Source organism: Rhinopithecus bieti, unplaced genomic scaffold, assembly GCF_001698545.2.
Source record: "Rhinopithecus bieti isolate Rb0 unplaced genomic scaffold, ASM169854v2 scaffold_5626, whole genome shotgun sequence".
Lineage (NCBI taxonomy): Eukaryota > Metazoa > Chordata > Mammalia > Primates > Cercopithecidae > Rhinopithecus > Rhinopithecus bieti.
Genome location: NW_016805666.1, coordinates 4,252,030 through 4,278,936, shown reverse-complemented (window position 1 = coordinate 4,278,936; position 26,907 = coordinate 4,252,030). Strand labels below are relative to the sequence as shown.

The 26,907-nt window shown below is 38.5% G+C and overlaps 1 protein-coding gene across 1 annotated transcript in view; it reads right to left on the bottom strand.

Moving 5' to 3' along the window:
• Nucleotides 1-26,907, bottom strand: part of IL1RAP (interleukin 1 receptor accessory protein) — a 189,662-nt gene that overhangs the window by 48,576 nt on the left and 114,179 nt on the right. Inside the window, 3 exon segments of the mRNA XM_017873440.1 lie at nucleotides 2,593-2,719; nucleotides 2,721-2,777; nucleotides 7,336-7,621. Of these exon segments, the coding sequence (XP_017728929.1) occupies nucleotides 2,593-2,719; nucleotides 2,721-2,777; nucleotides 7,336-7,621 (470 nt within the window).

Here is a 26,907-nt window from a genome sequence, read left to right as displayed (position 1 = left end):
CATACAAAAAAAAAAAAAAAAAAAGGAAAACACATCTAAGAGTTAATGAGTTGTTATAAAGCAAAGGCCTTTGCTTCACTCAGGTCCAGGAACTTTGCCAGTCCCTCTTGAAGGCCTTCTTCATGGCCCACGTCAATCATACCTTGTTTACTACCCTCCAAAGTAGTCACTATCTATACTTTTATAGTTAAATCATTTCCTTGTTTTTATTTATATACTTTTCACCTATATGTGCACAGTTAGATGCTACAGTGCTATCTACTTTCTAAATGTCTTATATGTTTCTTTTAATCTATACAGTCCCTCTTCATGACATTTCTTTTCTTACAATTTATCTTTTGAAAAACCCAGCATATCTGGCCCATAGAGTTTCACATAGTCTGGATTTTATTGATGATATATTCATGCTGCAGTTCAATATATTTCTATGTTATTTATATATCTCCTGCAAAATGATAGTGGGATCCAAAGGCTTAATTGGACTCAGGTTTAATTAGTTGGTAATATGAATCAATACGTAATATTTTCTTCTTTTATCAGAAGAAACATGTCTGATGGTTTTTCATCTTGTGATGTTAGCAGTCATTGATGCTTAGATGCCTACATTTATTAATCTATTGAGAGTTGCAAGGTGATGACAATTCTAATTGTATCATTACAATTTCATTTATTATTAGAAACACTTTACAAAACACACCTCTCTACAATACTTCATTACCCAATGTTACATGTCTTCTAGGAAAACCAGAATGAATACTTGATTATTTGCCTTTACCAGTTTTTAAGATAATAAACTGATTTCCTATCGTCATCCATATGTAACTCATTAAATTTTGTGAAATGTCATAAACTTATAAATTAAAACTGACTTCATAGAATTTAAACCATTAAAATTAGGTTCAAATTATTTTGGTTAAAATTGTTCATCTTTGGCCATCAGAAGACTCTTCAAGTTGACTCCCAAATTGTATCATTAACAACTTAAGCAGAGACAGAATTTAAAATTTTCAGCTTTTGAAATTTATAACAAACTGTGTTTGTAGGATTTTTTATTTCTCTCCGGAGTTCTGCCAACTTTTGCTGCATATTTCTGAAGCATTGCTATTAAGCACATGAGTTTTTGTTATTTTTATGTTTCCCTGATAAAGTGATGCTTTTATTATTATGAAATGTCATCTTTATCTCTGGTAATCCTGTCTACTTTATCTGATATTCTTACGGCCATTCTAATTTACTTATTGTATTTGTCATTTTTTTATTTTAATTTTTTCTCCCTTTCACCTTCTATTAATCTTAAGGCATTATCTATTGTAGTTTTTTTTTTTCTGTGATCTTTCTCTTAGATTAGCTTCATTTCTAAAATGATTTATTTTCTAAGTTTGTATGGAGTTACATAATATATATAATTTTTAGATGTTTCTAATTCTTATTATTCTTTCACATCTTATATCATTTTAAAATGTCATTTAGCTCACTTAGGAAATAATAGCTTTTTTCTAAATTTTAAAATATAAAAGGATTTTCTAACTTCAGCAAGCTATCTTTTCAAAATGATGGTGTCTTGGTCTTAAGATGTCCTGGCTTCGTTCTCCTGCTCCATTTTTAGCCAGTCCTTCTCTTTCCTTCCTATATATTGTCCTCATCCAGTTTACTTTTGATTCTACTGTCAGTAGCTTCTCCTCAACGTGGCTGGTCATATTTCAGAGTTGTGAGGAACGACAACTTCTTCCACCCCTTCAGAGCTTCTTATTATAGGTCTCTTGCACGGTCCTTTATCAGAGAGCAAAACCTCTCCCAATTTCAGCTCCTGTTCTCAAGTTGGTTCATCACACTTTCCAGTGAGCACCTGTTGGCTCTTTTGGTGTTCTCCTGTTGTCAAGTCTGACAGATACCACATTACTTCCATCTGCTTCCTTCCGCACAAACATTAATCCCATATGGGCTTAGGCTGTTGGTGGCTTGTCCCAGTTAACTTTATCAAAAGTGGTTCTTGTGGATAACCTGTCACTGAGTTATGCTGTAAATTCTGTCCATGGGGTTTTGGTTTTGGTGTATGTGGAGACTTCAAGCAATATGAAAGTTATGTTGCTGCTACAAGCGCTACCTTCCAACACTTTCATATTTTGACAAAACATTTTCCAAATCCCTCAGATGTGGAAGAGACCATAGATGGACAGTGCTCACAAATGAGGGCCAAGAAAAAAACACACATAAATAATAAAATGCAGTACTGATTAATCAAGGAATTGAAATTCACCACATGAATTAACAGCTTATGACTTCACCAAGCAGGAACTAGAAGTGGGCGGCATTTCTTAAAATGTATTTCACATGAAGTTAACATAAATAAGGTAGTTTTGGTATTCTAGTTAGAGTTATTTCAGAAATAGTGACCTGAGACTAAGTACTATGCACCACTTCCTTTAAAATGGTACAAAATGAGGACGTGGTGAAATATTTCCATGAAGTTATTATGGAATAAATCAGATAATCTGAAGAGAAATACCTTTGCTTATACATATAACTCAGCAAATAAGTATTATCATTTTATAAGTTATTAGAGAGAATAAAATGTAGTCTAATTTTCCTTACCATATACCAAGTGATGGTCGGTTTGACACTGGAAGGAAAATATCCATCTACATTTGGACAAGTGATCCTCTGAATGCCATATTCTATATACAATTTATGCACTGGGAGTTTCATGGGGAATTGAAACAGCTGTCTTTTGAACAACTTCCAAGGGAAATGCAACTTTGCTGCAATATGTGGTGTTCCTGAAAAAAGAAACACACAATGAATGGGTAGTATTTGCATTCGATTTCATAGAGCAACCACATTCAAATGAACTAAGTGGAGCCATGCTACATACTGAGACATCATTTATATATGTAAGTTCATGTAAGAGATAAAATCGTAGTGGAGGCATTTCCTATACCAATTGGCATCACAGAATTTTAAAAAAGCACAATTAATTAATTACTATTAATGTACCAAAGTATTTATACTTTCAGATGTGGTCCTAAATGTGTGTTTGTCAGTGTATATAAATAGTCATGTGTTACACGATGACATTTCAGTTAATGATGGATCACACATGTGATGGTGGTTTCATAAAATTATAATGGAGCTCAAGAATTTCTATTGTTTATTGATGTCATCGTCATTGTAATGTCATAGGGCAACATATTATTCATGTTTTGGGTGATGCTGGTATAAACAAACCTATGCACTGTCAGACAAATAAAAGTGTATAGTAATGTCCTAGGCTTCACATTCACTCACTACTCACTCACCTACTCTCCCAGAGCAACTTCCAGTCCTATAAGCTCTATTCATGATAAGTGCCCTACACAGGTGTACCATTTCTTTCATCTTTTATATTATATTTTAACTGTGTCTTTTCTATATTTAGATAGCTAAGTACACAAATCCTTATCAGTGTGTTATAATTGCCTATAGTATTCAGTACCACAACCTGCTATACAGGTCGGTAACCTAGGAGTAACAGACCATATAGCCTAGGTGTGTAGTAGGCTCTCCCATCCAGGTTCATGTAACTACACTCTATGATGGTCACACAATGACAAAAGTCACCTAGCAAAACATTTCTCAGAACATATCCCCTGTTCTGCTGTTCAACAAAGCAAAATATAACTGTGCGTATATGTAACACTAAAAACATTCTCAATAATACTCAGTGCTGGTAAGGCAGAGGCAGGAATGGCGTATTTATGCAGAGTCAATAATGGTATAAGCAACTTTGGGAAAAATTATGCTTCCAGGATCATAAAAAAGCCTTTGTTTTTGCCCTAGTAATCCTATGTCTGGATATTTTGTCACATGATAGAATGATAGAAAAGGGGGAATAGAGACAGCACATAGTTAAAATTGCCCATCCAGAGCCATATCAGCAAGAAAAACATTAAAATCAATAGAAAAAAATGTGACAAATGGATTATTATAAAGAAAACTGTGGTACAACCATTCAAAGTTGTTGTGAGAATGTATACAAAAAATCAGGCATTAAGGAAAAAAGCAAACACATAACAATTCCTTAGACAACTGGGGAATTGCATTTGTGCTATAATGTTCACATATGTTGTTTTGTCTGCTTGGAGGGCTTACTTCCCCCACCCCCTTCATTTCACATACAGGCCTTCTCTGTTATCTTCTCCCACCTCATATCTAAATTTGGTCTGTCGTTTATTGAGCACCTTGGACATTTCCTTGGTTAAATTTGTTATAGTTCAAAATTAGATGGTTATGTTATAGATATGTATCAATATCCTCTGTAAAATATAAGTCCCACAACACTATTTATGTTTTTTGTTACATTAATTGTATCTAGTGTCTTAACTTTCACTAACTGCTAAACAAATATTTGTTATTAAATAAATGGAATGGATGTAAAACTTGTGTCTAAATATAGGTAAACATGAAAAATAATATAGAATAATAAATCAACTAATTTTTTTAGGGTGATGGGATAAGGAGTCTATGTCTAGCCATTTTGTGATTTTGTATAAATAATATTTGTGAGGCAGCACATCACACATATTTGGCTTATTGGGTACCAAAATGACTTATGAATATAAGACTACATTTAGTGGAAAGGGTGGGGTATGCATTCTCAAAGATGGAGGGAGGGGTGTTAAAGATGACTTGTGACAATACTCAGAAGGGGGTAAGAGGGAGTGGTAGGCATGATCCATACCTACAAATAACAAAACATCTGCCCCCTGGAAGACAGACTCTATAGGTGGAAGTTATAGAAGGGAAATTTAAGTTTAAGGATCTATTTTCTGATTTTAAAAAACATGAAGAACAGTGATTGGACTGACTTTTTAGCTCCCAAAGTTGAACAGTATTGGGGCAAGAATATAAAGAAAATACTCAAAGATGAAACTAACTTTATGGCCTTAAAGACAGTCAGCCCTATGGTTCTACATGCTTCAGTTTAAGGTCATTCTCAGCTTAGACATTTCCTCAGTAAAATAGGAAACATGGTAGTGCTCCCACCAGACAACTTCAATTCTAGATTTGCTTTAAGAACATGGAAGATAGAGAAGTAAAATGAAGAGGTGACAATCTGGAAGTTGATAAATAACACTAAAGGTATTTGCAGGTCTTAACCATCATGCAGCCCTACTCCTACAACGTAAAAGAAGATTAGAAAAGTTTATGGAAGAGCTACAGGCAAGTAGTAAGTAATTAAGGAAAAAGTAAAACTGATACGGAAACACTAAGATGCACAGTGGAGACCATAGTTAAACAGAGAGCTCCTGAAGACTTCCTCCCACTGGAAAATGTTAACAGATGAACAGTTATCAAAGATAAAAAGGAGCTCAACAAGCATGTATGCCAACTCTCTTCCTATGTAGATGTAGATACCACAGCTCTCAGACATGGACAGGACTTGCCTAAGGTCACCAGCTAAGTAGTGGCAGAGTGGAAGTGATGGCCTAGTTTCTCTGCCTTCTCCTAATGCTCTTTCCGCTATAATTTGCTTTAACTTCTACTACATTGTATTAGAACATAAATAATGAGAACATGGGTACTTCAGGATCCTTGGAAACCCATATACCAGTCTAAAGTCCACTCCAATAAGATTCAAGTTTCCAGTGAAAACCTCAGAAGGGCCTTCAGAGGTTACAGGGATTCTCCCTTACCTCCAACTCCCAAGAACACAGTGATCTAAAGGCTTTTCTGTGATAGAAAAGAGGTCCTTTTTCACATAATCATAACATAGCTTACATTTACCAAAGCACAGTCATAGTTTTCCATCAGGGAGTGGTTACTCTCCATGAGAGAAAAAACATTTGTGATTATTTATTGTTATGGACTGAATTGTGTCACCCCGCCCCAATTTACATGCTAAAGTCCCACCTCACAGTACATTAGAATGTGACTGTATTTGAAAACAGAAAATTTGAAGACATAATTGAGCTAAAATGAAGTCACAAGGATGGTTTCTAATCCCATACTATTAGCATCCTTATCAGAAGAAGAGATTAAGACACAAACACACAGAGGTAAGACCATGCAAAGACAAGGAGAGAAGATGGCCATATACAAGACAAGGAGAGAGGCACCGAGAATGAAATCAACCCTGCCGACACCTTGATCTTGAACTTCCAGCCTCCAGAACTGTGAGAAGGTAATTTTGTTTGTTAAAGTCACCCAGTCTTTGGTATTTTGTCATTGCAGCCCTAGCAAAGAAACACACCTGTTAAATAGTAGGAAGTCGTTCAAAGAAAAAAAAAAAATAATAACCTAGATGGGAGTTTAGAAAACAAATCCAAGCCTGGCAGCTAAAAAGTGACCGTGGGTAAATAGTAACCAAATAATTAACCCTGAAAAGGGCTATTCTATTCTGTGGAGAAGCCTCAGTTTTTTTGTTTCCCCAAAACAACATTAATGCAAAAAAAAAAAAAAAAAAAAAAAAAAGAATACTGTAGAGTAAAATTTAAAATTTACAAAACTTTCAAGGGAAAAAAAGTGGATTGGAAAGAAATTTTACTGTAATGATAAATTGTTTGGATTAAATCCTTAGATTGCCAGAGATAATGGTATTCTCTTGCTGCTCAGGAGAAATTTGGTAGAAGTTTAAAAAGCATTGTCATACATACATGTCATGGCTCCCAAAAGAATATTTGGGAGAATATTATGACAGAGAAAATTCTGAGGAGGGAATTGTAACTGAAAAGGCAAACCTGGGGCAGATGGGAGACAGGACTCCTAGTTCACTCCAGGTCTTCTGATTTGGGGGTTAGATCTGCAGGGTCCAATAGAAATGATAATGCGAACCACATATGTAATTTTAGACATTTCGGTTGCCACACTAAAAAAGTAAAATAATATTTGGGAGGCATCGCATCACACATATTTGGGAGGCATTGTGCACCACACAATGCACCCTGAGTTTCTTTTCTGTGCCAGGTACTTTGAAAGATGCCAAGAATAACAGATACAAATGGGCTCTGTTCCCTTCCCTGTTCAATGTCTGGATAAATGGATGACTCCGGGTGAGGCATAAAGGCACTCAGGTACCGATGTCATGAGAAGGGATTAACAACAAGGCTACACTTTTACACAACTTTGATATGTCTCAGGGTCTGGGAAGAAACTACCTCTGGAGAACATTCTAAGGGCCACAACCCATTTCTCTGCATACCTCCTTCAGCCCCCTTCAGCTAAGCTGCAGAGAATGACCTCACTAAACTCTATCTAAATATTTCCCACTTCTCCCCAGCTTCCTAGCACATGGATCATCTGGACAAAAGCCCAGAAACTAAAGGGAAAAGAGAAAGTCACTGCCAAGAATCAAGCTACCTTAACATGCAGGTATAGTTGCCAGTGTCATTGAGGAGAGTGGGCCGGAACCACAGCACATCTTTCTCCTTACTAATGCGGTTCTCAGGAAGGCGGAAGTTAATCGGTTCCTCAAGGTCCCGGTCCTGCCTAGTCCAATACCAGATCAGAGTGAGGCCAGCCGAATGAGCTGTGCTGTAGTTAAATTTCAAGAAGTGTTCAAAGAGCGGACACTTGATGCGAGCTGGCTCATCTTCAAACACTTGGATTTGCCTCATGGTATCTAGTCCCCAGTCATCGCAGCGTTCTGGAATAATCAAAAAGAAAGAAAGGGCAGATGAGTCACTTCACCGTAAAGGCCTTGAAAGAACACACCTTCTCCTCAGGGCACCCCGTCTTTCCCAGAACCTCTTTCTCTGGTCATCTTCCAGCCTCCCTCTAATAACTGCATACAGTAGGCACCTTTGGTGTGAAGAAATTGCTGTTCCCCATTGGTTTCTATTTTCTGAGTATCTCTTGGATAATGATTTGATCTGATAGCTTGACCCTGTTAAGCCCCGCAAGGTATGGGAGAAAGTTTCACCTAAAAAAGACATCCTGTGTTTTTTCACTTTGTGGAACAGAGAATGGTTTAAGGAGGAAATTGTAACTGAAAAGATAAACCTTGGGCAAATGGGAGAAAGGACTCCCAGTTTGCTCTAGGTCTTCTGATTTTTGGGCTAGGTCTGCACTGTTCAGTAGAAATCAGAATGCAACACACATATGTAATTTTAGACATTTCAGTTGCCATACTAAAAAAGTAAAACAAAACAGATGAAATTAATTTTAATATTTTGTTAAACCCAATATATCCAAAATATCAAAAAATGAGCTATTTTACATTTACATTCTTTTTCTGTGGTACGTCTTCAAATTTCAACGGATTTTACACTTACATCTCAGTCTGGGCTAGCCACATATGTCTTACTCTACTTTATTGGACAGCAGGACAGTAGACCTCAAGAAATCAAGAGATCTCTGTAATACCCATTGGTGGAAAACTCATTCAGGACTAAAGGTACTACAGTTTCAATGACAGAGTCAAATAAAAAAGCAGCTTAGTTCTACAAGGTCACTCAGGTCTTTAAATTCCTTCTGAGCTGTATACCCATTTTATATTTTATCATCAAACATTATTTTAACGATCACTTGAAAACTCTGGAATACAGAGTCTACAAAAACAGCCCTAGTTTTCTCTTTCCCCTGTATCCACATCCTCTGCGATTTGAAACTGTGAATTTTCCAATCAGGAGTCTATCTTACCACCCCTCGAATCTGCGCTGTCCTTGTGAGTAATGGCTTGTATAATTTACCCTTTATGATGAAAATAATCACTCATCTACTCAAGAAAAAAAAAAAAACTATTTAAAGGATTTTTTTCTTTAAGAAAATAATAAAATATTTATTTTCTTAAGAGTGGAATCTGAATGGAGGGCTCTAGAAGTCACCAGACGAAGGGTGAACAGAGGTCGGGGTGATGGAGTCCTGCAGGCCACAAAACCATCACCTTAAAGTAGTTTTTTCCTCATGTCCCTAACATATGCACATACACACATTTATGTATATATTTTTAACTCTGTGATCTTCCCGACATTTCCATTGACATCTAAAACTTTTCATGCTAAGTATAATTGGAAAGGATATATGTAGTGTCATAAGTAATGCCATTTTGAAAGAAAAGAGTTACATCATTCTTGTAATTACATCCAATGGAATAGTGATTTGTCATACACCAATATCCAACCTAAAACATGTTAAAAGCTTTCTTTTAACCATTATAAATTCCATAGTTTCTTTTTTTCTTGAACTTAACATTAATTCCACTATCTCCACGTGTAAATTTACTTTAGTGTAATATATTCTTAAGTCTGATAGTTTCCTCATTTTATTCTTTTGTGTAATATGTAAAGTGCTAAGTGTTAAAAGATTTTTTGAAATGTCTTATACATTTAAATAATATGTTTCATTTTATAAGTAATTATTGATTATAAAATGTAAAGGTTGTATTGGAAATCATTTCTTAGTAATACAGAAGGGCTATTTTGAATGGGAGTTTTGGGTACTAGTTAAAATTGTTTGCTTACATGTAAGAACTGGGAAAATTTGTTTATAGTAAGGAACTAAAGGAGCTTAGTTCTACAAGGTCACTCAATTCTTGAAATTCTTTCTGAGTTGTATACCCATTTTATATTTTATCATCAAACATTATTTTTAATGATCACTTGAAAACTCTGCAATACAGAGTCTCCAAAAACAGTGCTAGTTTTCCCTTTTCCCTGTATCCATATCCTCTGCAATTTGAAACTGTGAGTTTTCCAATCAAGATTCTATCTTACCACCCCTCGAATCTGGGCTGTCCTTGTGAGTTATACTGGCAGACAAAATGCAGCAAAAGTGATTGTGTGGTGTGTGACAATGTAAGTCTAAGACTTAAAAGGTTTTGCTTTTTCTCCTAGAACTTTATTGTCACCATGAGAACAGGTCCAGGAAAGCATATTAATAAATAAGAGACCACACAGAGGACAGCTGAGACACCCCAGCTGGCAGCCGGCCCACCTCCAGAAGTATGGCTATCTGGCTTTCCACAGCTGACCAAAGGTACAAGAGCAAGTCCGGCCTAGATGAGCTGAGCCACACAAGATAGAGACTCAGAAGCAAAAATACAAGTGAAATAAATAAAATGAAGTTTGGTCATTGAAATGTGTGCTCCTTTTTTGTAGCAGTGGATAACTGGCAAAACAACTCACTTGCCATTATTCTAATATTGATAAAAGCAAAGAATCTGAAGCTTTCTGACTTGCAAAAGGATTTGTCATGTAAGTAATAAAGCTCTGGGAAATTTAACAAACTAGTTTTTTCAAGACTCAACAAATGACTATTTGTTGCTAGGTCTTTACTTAGAAGCAACTTTTAAAATTCAACATACAGAGAAATAATTGGAAAAATCACAGTGTTGTTCACATCAGTGCACAATTGTAATACAATATAGTTTATGAAGTATCACATTCTTTGAACATATTTGCAAAGTTGCAGAGTTTGCTTATTCAGCTTGTATAAAAGTAAAACCAAAGTTTTGGCTGGGCGTGGTGGCTCACGCCTGTAATCCCAACATTTTAGGAGGCCGAGGCGGGTGGATCACTTGAGGTCAGGAGTTCAAGACCAGCCTGGCCAACATGGCAAAACTCCATCTCTACTAAAAATACAAAAATTAGCCAGGCATGGTGGCAGGCGCCTGTAATCCCAGCTACTCGGAAATATGAGGCAGGAGACTTGCTTGAACCTGGCAGGCAGAGGTTGCAGTCAGCCGAGATCGTGCCACTGCACTCCAGCCTGGGCAAGAGAGCAAGACTCAAAAGAAAAGAAAAGAAAAGAAAATTAAAATAATGTTTAATACATAATCCCAAGTAACTGCAAGAGCAGGAGAAAAGACAATGGTAATGCCAGCATGGCCAAGTGGTAACAGGCTTAGCACACCTAAAAAGACAAATCCTAAACTAGCAGCAGAGAACTGGAGAACAAACCAATCTGTAGTTCAGGATGCTGAAAAGACCCAGGAATTATCAGCACCAAGATAAAGAGTCATTAGTGCTGTTTACCCACCATTTATGGGTTCTCCTCTCGGTATATTATAAGATTGTACATTTCTACACCTCTGAAGTAAGGAGCGGCCATGTGACTTACTTTGACCAAGAAGATGTAGTCAGTGCTACTTGTGGTGGATGTTTTAAGAGGTGGGGTATATTTTACAAACTTCCCTTTTCTTCTGCCTTGGCAAACATGAAAGCCCAGAGACAGAGGCTCCCTTAGCTTGGGTCCTTTGATGGATGGCATATCACACAACTTTGTTCTTTTAAAGCAGGGATAATTTGGATTTGCTTATTACCGATATCAATAATCTATCCTGGCACACGCAGTCAGGTATCTCAAAACCGAGGATATGGGAAGAACGCTAAAATAAACAAGACAGAATGACAGCTATATAAAAAAGTTACATGCTTTGTTCCAAGCCCACTCTTCCAGTACTGAACAATGTTCTTCACTCAGCTTCAAGGATGAGGGCAGTCAGACATTTACTCTCCACAGAAGAGAATGAAAGAGTCTTCTGTGGAAAATCTGGCCAGTTTAAGAAGAAAGATATGACAATCTTACTATCAGAAGTTCTTTAGAAAATTGTGCAGCCACATCATCCAACAGAAAAGCACAAGTTTAATGAGCATCATGGCTTCACACTCACATTTAGAATTTCCAATGAGCTTCTTAATAACTTCTTCTTAAATCTGAGCAGATAATCTGAGAAAAACCTCTACCACAAAATGTAATGTCAGAAAAAAAAAAGTAAAAAGAACTTGGAGAAAATCAAATTATTCAAGGAAAAGTAAACATTTAAAAAATACTATCAACATTCTCAGAGCAGTAAGGAATCTGTTTCATCCACGAAGCAGGAACAAATGCTATAACAAAGCAATATTCAGAGAAAAAAAGCCCACTAAAACAACAACAAAAAAACTTTAATAGATTTTTTTCGATGTTAAATTTAAAGATTTCCTAAAAAGCAGAGTAGAAAGAAAAAGAAATAGAAAATAGAGAAGAAAGTCAGAAGCACAGTCCAGGAATCTGAATCTCTCAGTAAGAGGAGCCTCTGCACCCCACCTATCAAAAAACAAAACAAACCAAAAACCAAGATACAAAGAAAATTGTCAATTCAATAATTCACAGAAAAAAACACAAAATCTGAGAACTGAACTATACAGCCTTCTAAGGACCTATGGATTGGCCCAGCACAATGGATAGAAATAAACTTACACGGCCGGGAGCGGTGGCTCAAGCCCTGTAATCCCAGCACTTGGGGAGGCCGAGATGGGCGGATCACGAGGTCAGGAGATCGAGACCATCCTGGCTAACACGGTGAAACCCCGTCTCTACTTAAAATACAAAAAATAGCCGGGCGAGGTGGTGGCGCCTGTAGTCCCAGCTACTCGGGAGGCTGAGGCAGGAGAATGGCGTAAACCCGGGAGGAGGAGCTTGCAGTGAGCTGAGATCCGGCCACTGCACTCCAGCCTGGGTGGCAGAGCAAGACTCCGTCTCAAAAAAAAAAAAAAAAAAAAAAAAAAAAAGAAATAAACTTATACCACATAAATATTTCACAATAAGTGCAGACACAGAGAGGATTCTGCAAACTGCCAGGGAGTAAGAAAGGAAAGGAAAAAAAAAAAAAAGTCACTTTACAAAATATTAGGAATGAGAATGATTTGGGAACTCCCAAACACAAGACTGGAAACTAGAAGATAATGAAGCAATGCATCTGAAGGAAAATGATTTCCAATCTAGAATCTAAACATAACAAAAAAATCAAGTGTGAAGGTGACAAATGTAGACACACAAAGACTCCACAATTTATTTACCATGTCCTCCTTGTCAGGGAGCTACGGGGAATTTGTGCTACAAAAATGAGAGAATAAAACATTAATAGAGAAAACCTAGGACTGGGAATAGGGATTCTAATTCAAGAGAGAAAAGGGATCCTCAGAATGACAGTGAAAGAGACCCAAGGATAAAAGCTATGCACCAGGGCTTGGTAATGAACCAGTATAGGTAGTAGGGGTTGGAAACCTCCAATAAGGGAAAAAAATAATCGCAACTGACAGATTATCTGAGGACATTAACAGTGTGAAAAATGTGAAAAATTATGCTGAAAGGCAATTGAAAGCTATAGAAATGGTTACAAAAACATACAAATTAAAATAAGCATATGAAACGCAATGCAGTTAATAACTTCAAAAACTAAGAAAGGTAATAGAATTATAGTCCATAAATATGTGAAAACATACTAATGAAATGATTATTGATTCGACCAAATATGAAATATAGAGACGAATGGGTAGAAGGGATAGCAGTTTCAGTGAGATTATCCTCATTTACTATAATGAAAAAAGTGAAAAGATAATGCCCTAGGGTTGACTACACAAAAGATAACAATGTATACAAATAGGTTAGCAAAATATAGATGGGAAATATTATAAGATATAAATAAGATATCCAAGTTGTTGCCTCTGAGAACGATCATTAGTAAAAGTGAGGATAGTTAAGGCAGAAAGAATATAATTATTCTGATATGTTTTTTAATATGTGTACCTTAAAAATCTATGCATAATTTGCTTTCAAATGAATTAAAATAATAATTAGAATAAAAGGAAGAAAGGAAAGAAGGAAGAAAATATCCACCATGTAAAATTGGCAAACCCATTCTATGTCAAACCATCCTTATCATAACTACTTTCTGTTAGAGACATTTTGATTTTACATTTTATTTCCAAAAATTGTGTTGTTATGTATTGGCTTGACAGTCGTTTCACTTTGAATGATAAAGTGTATAAAAAAAAAAAAAGATGACGATGTTTGGATAGCAAATGGAGTCTGAAATTTCATTATACTGTTTGTTGTCTAGATAAAATAAGATGTCACTGCCTTTGGTATTTCCTATAGATATTCTTTATGTGTTTTGCAAAAGCATCTCCCTCAAGACTGCACTTTTTTGGCTGAAATTAGATGATGGTAGAGGAAAGACTATTAAATGGGAATTAGTATCGCTCCTATAACCCCACTCTACAATGTGTATCAATTCAGATCACTCCAACTTGGGTCACAGATCACATTCTGATGTCATGATTCACTCTTAATAGAAACACTGGTAATTTGGAGAGAAAAAGGAAGGCCTGCTGGGGTTTAATAGTGCCCTTATTAAGGAGACATTCTGACACCAATAAAATAAGTGTCATGTTGGACCCTGAAAGTCTTCATAGCCCTGGGCAATAATTAGTAAGATAGGTGATGAGTAACATGTAGATTTTTCTGTTGTAAAGTAGGAGAATACCGACTGGAAAAGAAGAGAAAAAAAAAAGGAGAGCTAACATAACATTTTAACTGCAAGCATATACTCAGACCAATTTAGGAGGAATTATAAAATGGAATTTTAGTGATTATAAGAACAGACTGTGGTAGAGACTGTCTATATGCTCATTAATTCTGTTTTTTCTTGCTTGACTCATGTGTAAACTACTTATCTTTCGTAATTGGGTTGGGGCCATGTGATTTTCCTCTGGCCAATGAAAGGTGGGCAGAAATGCTGTGGCCTGAAATCCCCTGCACAATCTTTAGTGCTCTCTTTCCTTGAAATGGAGGCCCTGAAGTCCAGAAACTGATGAAAAGGTAGCTTCACAGGATGGGAGGAACCTGGATCCCTGCCTCTGCTCAGAGCAGAGCTGTTCAGGAATGCCACTTGACTTTCAAGGGGCTGTGACATGAGTGGAAAATAAATACTGCGTTAAGCCACTGAGATTTGTGATAGCAACTACTATTGCCTATCCTGATTAATAAAGAAAGGAAAGTAGAATTTTCCTTTCATAACATAAGTTAATAAATCAAGACCAGACATTTTTTTAAAAGCATTTGTTCCTCACATACTAAAATTTGAATAAAATCAATCACCATGGCCCAATTCATAAGCTTAATATGTATTCAATTAAATGCAATACATTTTTAAAGGGAAATGAAATAATTGCAGCTGCCATGTATCTCCCTTATATGATGTTTTATGGACCAAATGAATATGTTTATAAAATGAGTCAGCCTCCTGTACCAAAGAGACTGAAAATACATGTATTAGTATTCATAAACATTATTATTATTATTGAGCTTTTTCTTTGGGATATTTGCCCATTTGAAATTAGTTCTGTGAGTTTTTAAGTTCTCTAGACAGCCACCTGAGCATATTTTGTCAGAGCTTTTTATATTATTCAGTGAACAAATAAAAATAAAATCTATGGCAACGGGCTGGAGTGTCATGTAATACCAAATTAATTATATGATTCACTGCAGGCACCAGCCTCAGAAAAGACAGGAAAAGGCTGTTATGCAAATACATTTGTCTCTAATAACAGCAAAGGGAATTTAGCAAATTACTGGCACAAGAATTCCTTTTTTGTTTAGAATGTCCCTTCTTTTTCAGTTTACTCCACAGTGGAAGTCCTCTCTAAATTGGCCTCTCAACATGCGAGAACCACAAAGTCGTCATTCCTCTCAGCCAAAAGGGTTTCTTAAGGCTGAGACTTGGTGGCACAGAGAACTCATGGAAACGTGCAAAGCTTTGCAAAACCAAGTCAGTGGAAAATCCAACCCACGCTCCTGACAGCAATTAGCATTTATATAGCAGGGTATACATTTTAACTAATTAATCTCACAACACCCTCTAGGGCTTTCATGCCCATTCCCACATTACATGCCAGGAAACGGAGACAGAGAGATTAATTGACTTACTTTTGCCTGAGTGGTAGCACAAAAAAAAGCTGCCTGACTATAGAGCTAGGATGTTTGTTCCAAATGTATCCTCACATATTCAAAGCAGAATATTTTCCACAGAAAAGCTCCTCATATATTTGTATTCATTAAATATTTATTGAGAACCTGTTATGTACAAGGCACTACGCTAGGTGCTGGGGTAGACAGACGTATAAGTATAAAACATCAGGAAACTCAGGTATAGAAAAGAAAGAGAAAAGATTTGAATTTCGGAAGACCTAAGGTGGAATTACTTTCCATAGTTAATTATTTATCATGTGCCACTTGGTTGCCATATGGCCTTGGACAAAATGCTTCTCTTAAACTAGTCTTTGCATGTCCAGCCTGCTTATCTTACAGTGCTGTGTGAGAGTTAAAAGTCCTAGCATGCAAAAGGAGCTCAGTACATGTTAGCTGAATCTGCATCAGAAAATTCCCATCAGGAAATTAACAATCTTCACAAAAGAAAGACATAGAAACAGAGTTAACTGAATGAAATAAACCAATTGTCATAACAGGTTTCTAAACAGAAGCATAATCATATTAAATCCTATTATATTGTACTACATTTTATATTAATTATATTATTGTAAACAGGGTGGAGGGTGGAGGTGATAGTTTTGAGATTTGGCTGAGACCAGAACCAGTCCCCCCGCTTTTCTTTTTTTGAGACAGAGTCTCGCTCTGTTGCCCAGGCTGGAATGCAGTGGTGGGATCTCAGCTCACTGCAAGCTCCACCTCCCGGGTTCACGCCATTCTCCTGCCTCAGCCTCCCGAGTAGCTGGGACTACAGGCGCCGCCACCACGCCTGGCTAATGTTTTGTATTTTAGTAGAGACGGGGTTTCACCATGTTAGCCAGGATGGTCTCGATCTCCTGACCTCGTGATCTACCCGCCTCGGCCTCCCAAAGTGCTGGGATTACAGGCGTGAGCCACTGTGCCTGGCCCATTTTATATTAATTATATTACTGTAAACAGGGTGGAGGGTGGAGGTGATAGTCTTGAGATTTGGCTGAGACCAGAAAACAGTCCCCTTTTACATTCCAAAATAGAAAGCAATGCAGATCAGGCCACTTAGAAACTGTCCCATCAGCGTGTTCTAGTAGTCCTATCTAAGCCTGAGGCTAGAGACTAAGTGAAACAGAAAAGCTGGTTTGACATTAATTTTGGTAGTTTTGCTGAAGTTTGTTTTTCTAGTGGTATGCATGGCTCCTTGGGAAATATTAACCCGAGACTGAGATAAAGAGAGAACTGAAGGTGTGAGCAAACTGGTTAGGTTGCTAGCAACATTAAATGAATGTCACGAAGGCAAGGAGTAAATCAATAAGTTTAAGTGTGAGCACATTTCTGAGGCAAACACAGGAGTTCCAGAGTCTAAAACATTAGCAGACGCTCTGATAGAGAAGGCATATAGCATTAGGGTTGAAGATAACAGACATAATTCCAAGGCAGACTTGGATACCTAGTGGCATTATTCCTTCACTTAAAAAACTATGTACTGGGCATTCTGTCATGTGCCAGATACTAAAGTGGGTGCTTGGGATGCATTGGCAAACAAAACAAAGGTCTCATGGAGCTCACCTTCTAACACTGGGAGACTGACAATAAGCAATTACATGCTAAATAAGAAAAATATATAGAATGCTGAAAGGTGATGAGTCAAGGGAACAAAGAACAATACAGAACCTGGTAAGAGGAATCAGGAATGAGGGAGGGAGAGAGAAGAGAGAGACAGGAATATGCAATTTTCAAGAGAGTAGTAAGGGTAGGCTTTGTGATCAATGAAGTCCCTCAACCATTTTGAACCTCACTTTTCACAACCATAAAAGAAGCTCATCATAGTGTAAAATAGTTATGAAAATGAAATAAGCCTATGACATAAAACAGCACCACACATAAACTGAGAAGGTCTGTACATGTATTGGTTATAATTCATCTACGAACTGTAATTTTCTTTTTTTTTTTTTTTTTTTTTTTTTTTTTTGAGGCAGAGTCTCACTCTGCGCCGGGGCTGGAGTGCAGTGCCAGATCCTCAGCTCACTGCAAAAGCTCCGCCTCGCCGGTTTATGCATTCTCCTGCCTCAGCCTCACGAGTAGCTGGACACAGGCGCCCCGCCACTTCGCCTGGCTAGTTCCTTTTTGTATTTTTAGTAGAAGACGGGGGTTTCCACCGTGTTAGCCAAGGAATGGTCTCGATCTCCTGACCTCGTGATCCGCCCCGTACCTCGGCCATCCCAAAAAGTGCTGGGATTACAGGCCTTTGAGCCACCGCGCCCCGGCCCGAACTGTAATTTTCTATGTGATCTTTGGCAAGCCACTTTTTGCGTCAGACATCCGCATCTGTGGCAGAGACTACTAGACGTGCCCCATTTCCATGCTTCACATGCCCCTTCCCAACAGGGTGTGGGATTTTCCGTTGGGTACATAGCCACTCAGTTTAAAAATTAAAATTTCCTTGATTGCTTCTCACCTGGATGTGGTCAGGTGAATAGGTTCTGGCCAACAGAAAAGGTTTGAAATTGTCATATGGTAGATCCCAGAAAACTTCCTTGAGGGACACTGGCATGTTCCTATGGTTCCCATGCTCCTCCTACCATCCCATTACCTCTGTCCTGCTGCATGGGATATAGATATGATAGCTGGAGCTACACAATGAACCGAAAGAATGAAGACTACACACTAAAGACGGTGAAATCTGAAAGTGAAAGGAGGTAGGACCTTGAATAACTTGGGGAGCTGCCTTACCAGCCCTGAGCTTTCTACCTCTATATTTTATGTGATAAATAAGCTTTTTTATATCCTTATTACTTAGAGTGTGGTCCTCAACCCATGAGTATCATCAGTATTCCATGCCATCTTGTCAGAACTGCAGATTTTCAGGCCCCATCCTGACATAGTGAATCACAGTCTGCATTTTAACAATCCCCAGGTAATCCCTATGCCCACTAAACTTGGAAAGGAATTAGTTTAAACCGCTGTTATTTTATATGTCTACTTACGGCTGATCATTGTCTTCATTGATAACAATGGTTTTATTTCCTCTGTTCAAATAAGTGGAGAGTTGAACAATTCCTGAGATTTTAACCGCCTTATGAATCTATGTCTCTTTGACTTTTATATTCTTTTTGCTCCTCAATGAAAAGTTATTTTAAACAGCTGGACATTTTTCTAGCACTATCCTATAATATACCACTGGTTTCCAAAAAAATCTGCAAGCACCATTCACCTAGAGTATAATTTATAGTGGAAGATATTTGATACGGTTTGACTGTGTCTCCACCCAAATCTCATCTTGAATTGTAGCTCCCATAATTCCCAAATGTCATGGGAGGGACATGGTGGGAGGTAATTGAATCCTGGGGGTGGGTCTTTCCTGTGCTGTTCTCGTAATATGAATATGTCTCACGAGATCTGATGGTTTTATAAAGGGGAGTTCCCCTGCACACATTCTCTCTTGCCTGCTGACATCTAAGACGTGATTTTGCTCCTCATTTGCCTTCTGCCATGATTGTGAGGGCTCCCCGGCAATGTGGAACTGTGAGTCAATTAAACCTCTTTCCTTTGTAAATTACCCAGTCTCAGGTATGTCTTTATTAGCAGGGTGAGAGCAGACTAATACAATATGAAAACTTAGATATGTTTATTCAGGGTAGAGCTACCCAAACAAAGCCTAGCGAATGTTTCTGAAAATTCACATTCACTGACTAAGTCATCAAGAGGAGAGCAAGAAGTCAGAAGTGGAGGAAGGAGAGCCGGAGTGTCTGTGAGCATCCATCACACATCCTCATGTTGCTGGTACTGCATGCAAACCCGTGTTCATCACTGGATAGATGGCTGATTTCCAGGACCAGATAATTAGACATACCTTACTCCCACCAACAAAAGGAAGTTTTCTTGATTGAATAATTTGAAAAAAATAGAAAATAGTTCTGACAGATACAAGGGATGATAACATTTGTCAGATTAGGAAGGAATGCCAAATTCAAAAAAAGGGTTCGGTGGGAGAGAAACCCACAAGCCATGGTTTCAGTTTCATTAGAATTTGTTCCTAGAATAATTTTTATTCCCAAGAGTGTACTACTCCTGTTTATGGCACCAGGTATTTACACTGCTCAAAAGACTGTCATTTCGTATCAGTTTGAATTGGTAATCTCAGCTAGTTAAAAAATAAAAAGTATGGAGAAATCATTACAAGTAAACCTGAAAACAAAGGAAAAAAGAAGAAAGGAAAGAGGTAAAAAAGGAAAGTGAACCCCCACAGATGAAAACAACCAAACCTACGAAGTTTAAATTCAGAATTATAATAGGCAATACTTAAAGTTATAAGATCAAATCTAAAACAGCTGGGGTCTTTCAGAGTCTAGCATTATTGAAGGATGGATATTTTAGCATCTCCGAACAGTTTCCAGTCAGTATCTGCCATGCTGGAGTTTCACTCTTAGTTTGTAAATGCAAGTGTCACTTCCCACAAAGCTTTCCTTGTGGGAGAGCACCTGAATAAAAACCCTGGGTTTTCTAGATAATTTTAAAGCTTCCTGATCTAACGAAGCTGCTGAAGGTCTCCAGGCTCTTTCAGGTCTCAAATCATTTCATAATTGGGTTTTGGATTACCAGCAAAAAGACCGTGAATTATCAGGTATTTATGCCCCAGAAGGTTCCAGCAGCCACCCTTCCTGCTGCTGTGCAGAATAAGGGAGGTAATACAGTAGCATCATGCAATAGCCACCCATAACAAGCTCTGCTTCTCTCATCAAAGTGGCACCAGGGGATAGAAGGCTAAATAATGAATTCTGGGCCGAGGCAGGGCAGAGCATCTGAGGTCGAGTTCGAGACCAGTCTGGCCAACATGACAAAACCCCGTCTCTACTAAAAATACAAAAATTAGCTGGGTGTGGTGGTGCATGTCTATAATTCCAGTTACTTGGGAAGCTGAGGTAGGAGAATCACTTGAACCCTGGAGGCAGAGGTTTCAGTGAGCCAAGATCACACCACTGCACTCCAGCCTGGGAGACAGAGCAAGATTCCATCTCAAAACAAACAAACAAACAAAAAGAATGAATTCTGAGTATGCTTCTTCTGTACCGTGGTTCATGATTTTCTTTAAAAAAAATTCCTGTAATGAGCAATCTCATGCTGCTGAAGGGAATGATTTTCTTTGCAGGGCTGTTGTGACAATAAATAAACAGGTTTGTGTCAAGTGTGACACAGTACACTGGGGACACACCAAGCAGTCATTAGCTAGTTTTTGGGTTTTTTTTTTTTTTTCTCCAAGCAATCTTTTCTAATCCATAATTAAGATGTAAAAATCCAATGATTATTTTAATATAATAATCAAACAGCCTTTGCTCTCTTTATTCGTATTATTAGATAATACTTATTCAGGATCCTGTGAGTGCTACGGGCTCTGAACAAAATCTAGAAAAAATATAGGCTCCGTGTTGAAATTTCCATTCAAGACTGACAGCACATGAAATACAAGTTATTTCACACGTTATCATTACAGTCCCAGAAAATACAGGCCTCAGGTCTAGTTGCAGCCCCAAATTCCAGTAAGACAGCTGAAAATATCCCCATTCCATACATGAAGTGAATGCAGTAGAGAAAAAGACATGTTTGAGAGATGGGTAAACAATATATGATAGCGGTGGGGAGGGGTCTGGGTGGGGACCCAGGGCTCTAATGTCCCAAAACAACTGCTTTCCCTAGGGAGTATGCAATGGTAAGTGTCCAGCAACCCAGTTCTGAACCTCATTCTGCCACTTCCCAGCCATGTGACTATGAGCAAATAAATTAAATATTCCCATGCGTAAATGAAAACTGGTTTGAAGATTAAATGAGTCAACACTGGTAAAGTGTTTAGCAGAGAGCCGGTCATGTAATCTTTGCTATTGCTATGATTATATTTCTCTCTTTTTCACTTCCAAACTGAGTATAGCCCATTTCAAACTGAATTGTGCTCAACAAATGTTGTTGATGTTTAACCTCTGGAGATTCACCTGTGACGAAGTGTTTGAGAGTGCTGGACTACATGGGAGATTTTAAAACATTTTTAAAAATTCTTCTCATTCTGCAAATAAGAGGATTTTACAAACTATGCCCAGAAAGATAACTTGATGAGTAACACAAGAGTGTACTTGTGGCAAGTATAAAATCATTCCTTTCCAATCCACATTTTGTGTTCTACTACATTGTCCCAGTAAAATATATATTCCAAATAAACATCTGCACAGACATTCCCATTTGACCCTTCGAATGTAAATAGTACAACAGTACACTCCCCTTCAAAACAGAGGATGAAACAGGCTAAGAATCAAACGCAGGAAGATTGGAACAGACAATGTTAATACTGAGCCATAAAATATAACTTTGCATGTGTTCTACGTGGTCAAGTCATAAAACTACTATTTTCACCCTTCTCATTTTACAAGTGAAAAAGCTGATATGTGGGTTTGTCCTAGAGGCTGAAAGCAAGCTAAGTGGCATCACTGCCCATAAGTGTGGCACCTGAAAAGAAGAATCCTGGCCGGGCGCGGTGGCTCACGCCTGTAATCTGAGCACTTTGGGAGGCCAAGGCGGGCGTATTGCCTGAGCTTAGCAGCTCACGACTGGCCTGGGCAACACGGTGAAACCCCATCTCTACTAAAATACAAAAAATTAGCCGGGCATGGTGGTGGGTGCCTGTAGTCCCAGCTACTTGGGAGAGTGAGGCAGGAGAATTGCTTGAACCCGGGAGGTGGAGGTTGCAGTGAGCCAAGATTGTGCCACTGCGCTCCAGCCTCGGCAACAGAGCAAGACTCTATCTCACACACACACACACAAAAAAAAAAAAAAAAAAAAGAAGAAGGAAAAGAAGGAGAAGGAGATGAAGAGGAAGAAGAAGAAGAAGAAGAAGAAGAAGTAGAAGAAGAAGAAGAAGAAGAAGAAGAAGAAGAAGAAGAAGAAGAAGAGGAGGAGGAGGAGGAGGAGGAGGAGGAGGAGGAGGAAAGGAGGAGGAGGAGGAAGAGGAAAAGGAAGAAGAAGAAAGAAGAAAGAAGAAAGAAGAAGAAAGAAGAAGAAGAAGAAGAAGAAGAATTCTGTCCTCAGTTCCCATATAGGTAACAATACATGCCACAAAATATGAAGTTAATCAGTGCCAAGCCCATAGAGCTGTTGTTAGGGGTAAATAAGATGATACATGAAAATGCCACATGGACTCTGACACAGTAAGAACTTAATATGTTTTAGCTACCATGATGTGGATTATTACAGATGAGAAAATTGAGATCTGGAAAGACAGTCAGCAGAGAAATGAATTATTATGTGTGTTTGATTTTGAGTTTTTATTGCCTTTTACTAGCGCCAAGGGCAAGAAACTCAGAGCTGGGATTTGAGTTATAAAATGTAGAAAGCAGTCTGAGCATGAGCTCTCTTCTTGATTAGCAAAGATACATCAGTGAACACCTTTCCACTCAACAGCATGATCGGAATTTAAAGCCCGCCATGTATTTAATGGGTCTCTGTACCTTTCAACACCATGTCTTACACTTCCCAGTTGGGCGGTCAGGGAGACTCATTCAATAAAAGTACATCGGGGCCTTCAACTTTCAATTAGGAGCTTTCTAATGTCCCCGCCTCAAGATTTGCAATCAATATTCCACGCAAAATTACAAAGTCAAAGGAAAGTGCATCTAGCGAACCTTGTCAGCAACCTCCCCAGCAATTCTCAGAAACTGCCTGGAGTAAAAGAACGCTTACGATCTTCATCACCTGCCAGAAGAAGAGACGCAGGTGACAATCCTGCCACTGTGTTTAACAGAGGCATCACCTGCGAAATGCCAGTGCAGTGTCATTCTATCTTAATAATGTGTCAAGCATGTAGATTTTTCTTGAAGGCTGGTAGTGACAAGCAGAAAACAAAAGATTCTGAGAGAAATTGGGTGAAGCAAGCAACAAAAGCTGAGAGCATGAGAAATGGGGTTTGGAGAAATGTCTGGCAGTCAATATGATGGGGTGACAGGAAGAATTCAGGAGGTGAGGGTGCTGAGTGGCTACATTTTTAGTGGTCACTCACCTAGAGAACAGTATTTTCCCAAGGAAAGAAGCAGGGTCTTGAGAAGAGAAAATGCTAAGATAAAATCCTGGTCTAAGTTTCTGAACACTGAAGTCCCCTATAACTCACTGTGTATCTTAGAAAACCACTGCATGTTAGAGCTGGGAGGCGGACTCAGAAATCATCCAGCCCCATGACATTATACAGATCAGGCTCTGACACCAGAGGGGCTAGGGAATGCCTCATGTAAAAGACTGGGTTAGTGGCAGTCAGGATAAAAGTCTCTCTGATAACTGTATCATGAGCATTACTTCTGCATATAAAACCAACTGCAAAAATAGAGTGTATACTGGACTTATATCGATCTTTATTTCTCTAGTATCCTGGTATGTCAGGGGTTAAATTTTTATACCTACTTTTATGTTGAGCTTATTGACTTACTATAATGCTAAGGTTGAGAACATTTGCCTCATATATTTATTGGCAAAGAGAAAACTACAAACCAACTTCTCTGAAATCTAGAACAAAGGAAGCAAAACAAGAGAATGTTCTTTTCATATGTGATGAAAACAAACATTCTAGAAAATCAAATTTAGAAAATAGATGAAAGATCAGGAAAATAACTTGCAGTCATTTGAAGAGGGCTTTTAGGAACCGCATGGTACAACTACAGCTACACACACATGTGCATGCGTGTCCAGGTATATATTCCAGGACAACACTGTCAAGTCCAAGACACTCATCCCTGAGGACTTTCGGACTCCCAGTGCTGCATGTGATTCCCTGCATAGTGGAAAAATGAATAATGAAGATGGATGCTTAGAAAGATGTAGGCCAGGCATGGTGGCTCACGCCTGTAATCCCAGCACTTTGGGAGGCCAAGGCGGGTAGATCACGAGGTCAAGAGATCAAGACCAACCTGGCCAATATGGTGAAACCCTGTCTCTACTAAAAAGACAAAAATTATCTGGGCGTGGTGGTGCATGCCTGTAGTGTCAGCTACTTGGGAGGCTAAGGAAGGAGAATTGCTTGAACCTGGCAGGAAGAGGTTGCAGTGAGCTGAGATCGCATGATGCACTCCAGCCTGGCAACAGAGTGAGACTCTGTCAAGAAAGAAAAAAGAAAGAAAAGAAAGAAAAGAAAGGAAGGAAGGAAGGAAGGAAGGAAGGAAGGAAGGAAGAAAGAAAGGAGGAAAGAAAGGAAAGAAAGGAGGAAAGAAAGAAGGAAAGAAGGAACGAAAGAAAAGAAAGGAAGGAAAGAAAAGAAAGGAAGGAAAGAAGGAAGGAAGGAAGGAAAGAAGGAAGGAAGGAAAGAAAGAAGGAAAGGTAGAAGGAAAGAAGGAAGGAAGGAAGGAAGGAAGGAAGCAAGGAAGGAAGGAAAGAAAGAAAGGGAGGGAGGGAGGGGAGGAGGGGAGGAGGGGAGGAAGGGAGGAAGGGAGGAAAGAAGAAAGAGATCTTTTTATTTCCGTATGTTTTGAGGTAGGAAAATGTTTCAAATACATCACTTAGAAATCATTGCGTTCTTTCTTCCACCACATCCCACCAAAGACTACAAATCCAACATTGTTGACATAATCCATAGTAATGTACAGTTTAGATGGAAGTTTTAGACACATTATGTCCTTTGATCCCAGATGTAGAGGCTATTGCCCCATTCAGGGGTTTGAAAGACAGGTTCAGAGAGTGAGTGTGGAAGCTCACAGAGCTATCGGGTAGCAGGGTTTCTGATTCTAGAGTCAGTCCTCTATCCACTGACCTCAGGTTCTCAGGTCTTAGCCCCTTGGTTTTTATTTTGGAGATTTTATATATAATTTCTTCCCTCAAACGCTCCACCCAATTTGATTCTTCATGTTGACAAACGTCTCAAACCATGTTTTCTTTTTCTTCTGTGCTATAGCAAACTCGCTACTGATCCTTTCTTTGAATATAGGAATTCATCTTCAGACAGATCACTTTAAACTTCCTCACAGCTAAATATAGCTCCTGAGATACTTCTTGTAGTATACCCTATGGAGAGCAAAGACATAGGGTCAGAAGACCTGATTTCTTGTCCTAATTCTGCCGGTGTGACCACCATTGTAACTGCCACCACCACAGGAACCACCACTACCATTCACTTAATAGTGAATGTTTTCTATACACCAGGTATTAAGTGCTTTACATTTATTATCATTTTCACTCTTCATAATGACTCTTTCAGATAGCCTTCTTATTGCCCTCATTTAACAAAGGAGGAGCATGAAGCATAGATAAGTTAAAAGATACCCACACAATTACACAGCCAGTAAGTAGGAGACAGGGATTCTAACGCAGATCTATCACTCTCTAGAGTCTCAAATTGAATGCTGATTTTGACCAAGTAACTTTCCTTCTTTGGGATTCAGTTTTATCATGTATAAGAAGATAAAACCAGATGATCCATAACCCTGTCCATCTCTATAATATGATGGGTTTATAATCAGTGCTAACATCAAGAGTATTTTCTAGCCTGACTCTGAAAAATATAAATCAAGCCAGTTTTTCAGAGAAAAGAACGGAAGTGGGTGGGCACTCATTAATAGAAAGTGGAACAAAGTGAGTAAGCAAGTGAGACTCTTTCATGAAGAACATGACATCCTTGATTAGCACCTCCCAGCATCGGAAGGCACATATCACAGCCAGAAGGCAGCGGGGTAGATCACATCTGTCTAAATTAGGGAGTGTCATTATATAGTCCTGTTTCCAGTGGAGACTCCGAAGCTACCTTCATGCTTAACTTTCCCTCACAACACCCACTTTTAAAAAGCAGAGGAGTCAGAAATGTCAGGCTGTCCTCGAAGGCAGCTCCCTGGGGCATTAGCTGCCTCTGTCTTATTAAGTATAGTCAGGCATGACTCAGCTCCTCCATCAACTGTCTGGGAAGGAGAACATTTCATGCTGGTAGAAAATCACCTTAAGCAGAACAATGGAAGACATTTAAGGTAGACAATTAGAGTCAGGTTGCTTATTACTCAAAATCAAATCACCCTTTTCCTATTCTAGCCAGGAGGGCATAATTACGGCCAATCGGGAAACAGGGCTGCCTTTGCTTAGAAAACATCAGAGCCCTCTGTCACCTCCAGTTACAACTATCAGCCACGGAGACACCTCTTCTGTCTGGGTCACAAAGCAAGGTGAACTGTGGGTTATGGCATGTCCTTCAATCAATAAACC